Consider the following 7,578-nt stretch of genomic DNA (forward strand, 5'->3'; position numbering starts at 1 on the left):
TGCTCACGTGAAGCAAGTTTAGATATTTAATAAAAGACTAAAGAGAAAATAAAAGGTTGTAGAAACAAAATTCAGAATCAGGAATAATATGTTTTACTATCTTGTGTAGTGCTGTATTGGACCTCTTTATTTAGACTTTTTGTCTACCATGAATAATTTGTGCTGGTCAGGGGGAACACGGCTGATAAAAACATGGTTGAAGAAGACATGCTAGCATCGATGCCTCACCCCCTGACCTCAGTGACACCACCAAGCTTCTATTGGACACACACACAAGAACTGAACACACAGAGCTTCACAAAGGTAGCTTTTATTGCAGGCTTGGTGTACTGGACCTTATTAGACCACACAGGTGTGCATGACAGCATCCACCTGCTCAACATTGTTTACATGATACATGTTATATGTGAGACATATTTACAGTGAGATCACAGACTTCCATAAGATCACATAAAAGCATAGACAAGGTGGGCCGTGAAATAATAAAAACATTAGATAAAAATGGATGTTGAGCAGAATGCATTGTGGGGGATGGTGTGTAAAAAGTCTCCTCTCAGGCGGAGGAGTGCAGCGCTCCTGGCTCTCTGTCCTCACGCTCTTCTTCGTCCATTTTACGTCCATGTTTCCGGAAGTATTTGTAGCGCTGGACGTACAGCTTCACCAGGTTACTCACTTTGACCGGGTTGATCTCGCCGGTGCGGCTGTGGCAGATCTGAGGTGGGATTCAATACAAGATAATTAGGTTCATATTGTTCATGTAGAAATTCTTTGTAGTATTATTTAAGCTCTTATTACTACACTGCACTACATGAAGTAGGATGTCGGCTGACCTTGTGCACAGCTTTCCGCAGGATGTCTTTGTATTCGTCCTTGTTGATGTCTTTGCGTTGATAGTACGGTTTGATGGCCAGCTTCACCTCCTCCACTGCTCGCTCCTGAGTGTGCAGCTTCTTCAGGTACTGAGAAATACAGGTATAACCCATGTTCAATCCATAATAATAATGATAATGAAACAACATTTTTACCTGTGTGGGCCTGATACAAACACACACTTAGAAACAGTTCATATATTGTCCTCTGTCTGCGTCAGAGTTCTCATTCAGTAAAATAATTCTGATAGAAGTTGACCCTGTGAGCCATCATTATGTTATATTTAGATGTTATTGGGACACCTGGTTCTGTGTAAAGAAGGATAAGGTCCTGCTTTAACTTTACCTTATCAGGGTCTTTGCTCTCGTTGTCCCACCCAGTGTCACCAGAGCTCCCAGTCACTCCTGACAGCCCCACAGGCATCATGGGGGGCGGGGTCTGCGCACATCCACCGCCCATGGAGGGGTGCAGGAGAGAGGGCGGAGTTTTGGTGCAGCCGACCAATGGGAGAGAGCCGTGGAGGATGAACTGGGCGGGGCTCAGGCCAGGAGGAGGAGGAAGAGAGGGAGGGGGAGGGATCTGTGAGGAGGCTGAGGAGGCTGAGGAGGGCGGGGCATGCTGCTGGGACTGGCTCTGATTGGCCTGAGAGAGGATCTGACAGAGAGGTCAAATAAACACAGTCAAACAGTGAACTCCTTCTGCTCTCTGAATAAAGACGTTTATATTCTCGTGTTTTAACTGCAAAGCAAACTGATGAGAGCAGAAGAGACGAGACGGAGCGGTGATCACACTGCTGCTGACATGTGAGCTTTGACCTGCTCACACTGGATTACTGCAACAGTGTGAAAGTGGTGCAATGTTAGTTTGACTCTACTTACAGAAACTGGACTGTGGAGGGAAAACAGACTGCAGACACAATCATCTCACACAGCTCTGAGCTGCAGGCTGAGCGGGCGGAGGGCTCAGCAGATACACACAGTCTCACTCTCTCACCTGGCTGGTGGCCTGAATGAACTCTTGTGCTTTGGCTCTGCTGGCGATGTTTGCCTCCTCCATCTTAAAGAGCAGAGCCGTCACTGAAAGGAGGAATCACAGACACCATGAGATCACTGACAGGACGTGCACACAGTAACACACAGTAACACACACTAACTCACAGTTACACACACACACAGGACAAATGAGTGACTGCTTGACGAATCATTCAAAGCATCCTGTCCTGTATTTATATTCCATTTAAACACAAACTGATGAACTAACAACCTTCAGACACTTGAACTCTCTTTGATTCTTAATGAAGCTCCAGTTTTCAAAGTAAGGCGAGCCAACAGGATGAACATTTGATGGACTCGTATGACATAAAGACGTAACTAAGGATCCTTCACGGGCTCGGCTGTACGCCTCTCACAGTGTGAATGTTTCTTACAACATGGCGGTCTTCTCTACATAAATAGGGGACACTCACAGGCCAGGACGCCGCCGGTTGTGCAGTCCACGCCGGTCTGCAGACTCCAGGGGAGGGCAGGTGCTGCTGGAGGCGGAGGAGGAGGAGGAGGCTTACTCGCAGAAGAGGAGGACACAGAGGAGGAGGAGGGGTCTGAGGAGGAGAGCGGCAGAGAGAGGGAGGAGAGGCCACAGCCTGCAGAGGAGGACGAGCAGGGAGGTGAGGACAGAGACTTGGGTGCTTCGTCTGGAGGGGGGGGCTTGGCAGTGGGTGTAGACAAGGCCATGCTGAGGCCGGCTCCTTGGGGAGCCGCCAGGCTGGACGGACTGGATGCTGGGAGGGCGGGGCTGGTCTGAGTGGGACAGTCCTCTGCTAGGAAAGAAGGGTCCGGAGTCTTGCAGCTGCTGTCCACAGTCTGAGAGTCAGGGGAGGATTCCCTGGTGTCCCGCAGGGCAGCCATGGAGGGGGGAGGTGTGTGAGGGGGCGAGGAGGAGGGTGGGAGCACACTGGTGGAGGAGGATGAGGAGGAGGAAGAGGAGGAAGAGCAGGGTGCAGGGCCAGCTGGGCCAGGATGTGGACTGACCGACTTGTTTCCATCTCCGGCAGCTGACTGACTATCGAGGGAAGCTCCGCCCCAGCCCTCGGACGAGGCTTTTGATTGGCTGCCGTCTCCCGCCGTCAGCCCTGCAGCTCCAGCTTTATCTCTGGTCTTCTTGCCAAGGCGACGGCGGCGTTTGGTGGCTAGAGAAGATGAGGGGGAGGAGGCCGAGGAGGAGGTGGATGTGATGGAGCTGGGTTTTGTCTTCTTGGGCTTGAGTCCTGCAGGACTTGTTAAAGAGGACGGGGGAGCAGCCAGACTGCTTCTCTTCCCCATCCCAGACAGATCCTTACTGCGGCTGCCCAGCGACAGCGGCTCTGAGCACGGTTTGAGGAACGGAGACCTGCTCTCATTGTCCCTGCAGAACACGACCGCGATAGAGCCCCCCACCACGGAGCCCCCAGCACCCCCTCCTGCACCTCCTGACCCCAGCAGGTCCATGGGCAGCTTTCCTGAGCCGACAGAAGCCCCCGTGGTGCTGCTCACACCCTCACGCACCAGCACAGACACTTTGGACTGAAGCTTGCCTTTTCGACCGCCACCACCCTCCTTCTTGGATTTTCCAGAGCGTCCTAATTCCTTTCTGGCGCCTTTGTCCCGCTCTTTGTCTTTTCCGATCTTCCTGGCTCTCTTTGTGGGGGGGAGCCCGGACGAGACGGGGGCGGAGCCTGAAGTCACCATCATGGAGGAGAGGCATTTGTTTTTGGTTCTGTTGGAGGAGGAAGAGGAGGACTCTGAAAGGCCGGTTTTCTTAAACGTGCGAGATTTCTTTTTCTGATGTCGACCGGTCTTGGGAGTAGTTTTAGTTTTGGGGGTGGAGACAGGTGGCTCTGGAGGCAGGACAGCAGGAGGTGTGTCCTCCAAAGAGGGGTAGTCCGAGTCCAACGCCTCACCGTCCAAAGACAACACGTCGATCTCCAGTTTGTCTGAGTAGTGGTCTGACTCGTAGCTGTGGTACCTCGGGGGAGAGAGCGACTGTGATCGGCTGCGGCAGCTCCCTCGCTCCTCCACCTCCCCGGCTGAGTGCCACTTCCTCTTCTTCTTCCTCTTGTGGGGTTTTTCAGACTCCTGCACGGGACGACAGGGGGAGGAAGGGGTGAGTCTGGGGGAGCCGGGCACGGTGGTGGTGGTCGTGGTTGTAGTGACTGTGATAGTTCGTTTGATGGCAAAGAGGTCAGAGCCGTTGAGGTCTTGGATCGACGGGGGGACAACAGGACGACCGTCTCGTCTCCGCTCCCTGTCTCGCTGCCTGTCTCTCTCTCCGTCCCTCTTCTCTCTGCTCCTCTTGGACCTCTTAGAGACGCCTTGCTCTCTGCTGCTCGATCGCCTCCCCTTCCTGTCTCTCTCCTTCTTTCGAGAGCTCGAGTCTCGATCTCTGTCGTCTCTTCTACGACTACTGGTGCGACTCAGCTCTCTGTCTCTGTCCCTGTCTCTCTCTCTTCCTCTGTCTCTCTCCCTCTCTCGGTCTCTCTCTCTTGTTCTGTCCCTGTCTCTGTCTTTGTCTTTGTCTCTCTCTCTGTGTCTTTCTTCAGACTGACTTGAAAACGAGTGTCTGGTGTGACCTCCCCGTCCCGAGGAGGCCTCTGGGCTGCTGTGACGTCGTTTCTTCCTCTTCCTGCTGCTGCTCCTGCTGCTCCTCGTTCCTTTAGCCTCCTTCTTGTGCCCTCCCTCCTTTTCTTTGCTCCTCTCCCGACCTCCCTCTTTATCCTTCCTTCTCTTTTTCCTTCTCTCCTCCTTCTCCCCAGCCTTCCTGTCTTTGCTTTTCTGCGGGTCGCGGTCCTTGGAGCTTTTGGAGGACTTGCTGTTCTTGCTGCTTTGCTCCACAGGAGGTGTAAGAGGGGATGAAGGAGCAGAGACTGGAGGATGGGAGGGGAGAGGAGGGGTGTGAGGAGAGAGGGGGGAAGAAGGAGGAAAGGAGAGATATCTTTCCTTCCGCCTGCTGACCAGCTTCCTCCTCAGATCCTCCACTCCTACGACAGGCTCCTCCTCAGGCTCCGCCTCCCAGGTGCCCTCCGTGCGCACAGACACAAAGCCGTCTCCGTCCAGCACCCGCAGGATCCGCTCCGGCTTTGACCCGAAGAAGGAGACGCTGGGGGAGTTTAGGGGGAGGATTTCTCCTGCTGCTCTCTTGTTGACTCCCTCTCTGTCAGCTGCCCCCACGATCTCTCCCTCCTCTATCTCAGAGTGATCAGAGTCGGCCCCCTCCCTCTGCTCTCCAGATTTGGAGGTGCTACAGTCCACCCTCCTCCTTAGGTGGAGCTGGGGGGTGGGACGAGGGCTGGGCAGGTCGGTCAAGGTCTCAGTGGAATCTGGAGGCTCTTCTTCTTTCTCCTCGTCCTCCTCCCTCTCTACGTTCCTCTGCACCTCCCTCACTTCGTCACTCCCATCATCGGCATCTGATGCTGGGGATCCAGTGGGGTCAAAGGGGTCATATTTCTCCCCCTCCTCCTCCTTCACTCCCTCAGTTGGACTGAAAGGGTCGTACATCTCCTTCTTTCTGCCCTCTGGTTCACAATCACTCAGCTGAGCGGTGTGAGGGAAGGAGTCTGAGGAGGTGGGATTGGGCGGAGGCGTGGAGTGAGACTGCATTGTTAGAGAGGCAGACGTGGAGGAGACCCGGGCCACTTCTGTGCCGTGGTTGTGACCCTTTACATGGTTCTGATACGCTGACGTGTTGGCGCAAACAGATGAGGAGGTAGACAAAGGTGAGGATGAAGGAGATGACGGAGAGGACACAGACAACGAGGGCGAGCAGGGAGGAGGGCTCCTGGGAACCTCTCTGACTCCACTCGGGGAGGAGGAGGCAGCAGGCCTCCGTTTGAAGCCCGATGTCGGAGTCAAGTCCATGGGCCAGGAAAGCTGCTGCAGGAGTCAGACAGACGGAGGTCCACGCTGAAGGACTGGAACCAAGGAACAAATCTGTAACAAAGGACCGGAGACATAACTATGAGATAGGCAGCTTAATGTGGAGCATTTATATTTAGCAGAAAAACTACAGCAACAAAGGGCACTCATTCTGTCTCTGTCACAGTCAGAGAAACGCAGGACTTTAGCATGACAGGCTTTTCCTTTCTCTGTGTACTCGCTAAAAAAACAAACATGCTAAACTCTGTTTTACTGCCGACACAGGACACAGTTAGCATCACAGCCTATCACTTCTAATCTATGCTCCTAAATAATGCCACGGTACGGAGCCTACCTGCTAATAAAGTAGCGTGTCATGTCATGTCATGTATGGGTACTGATAAGTGTCCGTTTCAATAAGCTGTATCAGTATTAATATTGTTACTAATAATCTCCTTATCATATCCACCTTTAGATAAGACTTGAATTAGAGGAAAGGGACCTTTATGGGGAAACCAGCTTCAACAGGACTGATCTCAGACCCAGGATGGACTCAGACTTTAGTCAGAACTGTTTCATCCTCACAGAGAGCCGCTGGATTTGTTCCAGTTCAAATAAACAGAGATAGCACAGTGTGCGGGGTGAAGGAGACCACAGCAGGTTTGTCTCTCAGGTGTGCTGCTGATGTCAGTTCAGTGTGGGACAAACTGCTCCTTTGTGTAACGTTATGTTAGCTACACGTCTGTGACGTTATCTCCCTGCAGCCCGCCGTCTCTCTGTATCCTGCTCACACTGAGTCTGTGAGAGTTCAGACTCTCGATGATGGACAGTTAAACGTTTGCCTTGTAACAAGACAAAGACACATTACTGTATCTGTGGTCACTCTTAGCTAACGTTAGCCCCCTAAGGTTAATGCTAACGTTACTGCCGCTGTCTGTCCAGTTGAACATCTTGATGCTAATGTTATCTACGTTAAACGCATACTTTGTAATCCTGTTTAGTCACTTTTAAGAGCTTACGGTCAAATTATTATATGAGGTCCACCCAGTGGGAGGATGTGTCGGCAGCAGCTATTCAGCTAGCTGGGTTAGCTGGTTTAGCTTACAGTAGCTAGCCAGCTAAAAGCAGCAACATGAGCAGTGTTCTGATGAGTTACCTTCAGTGGTTTGATCTGCAGTCTCAGGTTTCAGCCTCCGTCCTTCATGTACTGCTTTTTTTTCCTTTCACGTTGAACAAACCTTTAATACACATAATAAACTGCTTTAATCGTTTAAAACCGCAGCGGCTGTACCATTCCATCAATGGCCGCCATCTTCCTTCAACTCAGACCGGACGACAAAGGATGACGGGAAACGTAGTTCCGTGTTGTCATTACACCGGGCCCTCCTCTGATTCCTCCGCTAATCTAAGCTTCAGGTCTGGATGTGCCTGATAAATACCTGATTGTCAATAAATCTAAATATATTATTTATTAAAAATAGATGATTATTATTATTATTATTATTATTACTATTACTATTACTATTATATACAGGTGATCAGATATTATTAGATTTGAAACATTTATAAAATCGCAGTTATAATTTCTGTCGCAGAACAAAGAAAATCTGAAGAATTTTTTAAACATTGATATATTGAAACATGTTATAACTTCATAATAAACTGTGTTAAACTGTGTTTTCATTGTTTTATTGCTTTACATTTAAATACAGCATCTGTTAAGTGATGGAGATTGATTTCAGAGAAAATCTAAGAATGGAAGGATGTTTTGTATTTACTGTAGCGAGTGTAATATCAGTATGCCATCATCAGAGCTTTAAAT

The 7,578-nt window shown here is 50.7% G+C and overlaps 1 protein-coding gene across 1 annotated transcript; it reads right to left on the reverse strand.

Annotated features, from left to right (window-relative positions):
* Nucleotides 1-294: 294 nt before the first annotated feature.
* scaf1 (SR-related CTD-associated factor 1) lies at nucleotides 295-7,103 on the reverse strand. The gene is made up of 6 exons (XM_069674179.1): nucleotides 6,913-7,103; nucleotides 2,336-5,831; nucleotides 1,864-1,946; nucleotides 1,216-1,524; nucleotides 831-959; nucleotides 295-712 (listed from the first exon to the last, which is right to left on the reverse strand). The coding sequence occupies exons 2-6, from the start codon at nucleotides 5,757-5,759 to the stop codon at nucleotides 554-556; spliced, it is 4,104 nt and encodes a 1,367-aa protein (XP_069530280.1). The 5' UTR covers nucleotides 5,760-5,831; nucleotides 6,913-7,103; the 3' UTR covers nucleotides 295-553.
* Nucleotides 7,104-7,578: the final 475 nt, after the last annotated feature.

This window comes from Semicossyphus pulcher, unplaced genomic scaffold, assembly GCF_022749685.1.
Source record: "Semicossyphus pulcher isolate SPU_LCO1_2020_fin unplaced genomic scaffold, fSemPul1.0.p SCAF_23, whole genome shotgun sequence".
Taxonomy (NCBI): domain Eukaryota; kingdom Metazoa; phylum Chordata; class Actinopteri; order Labriformes; family Labridae; genus Semicossyphus; species Semicossyphus pulcher.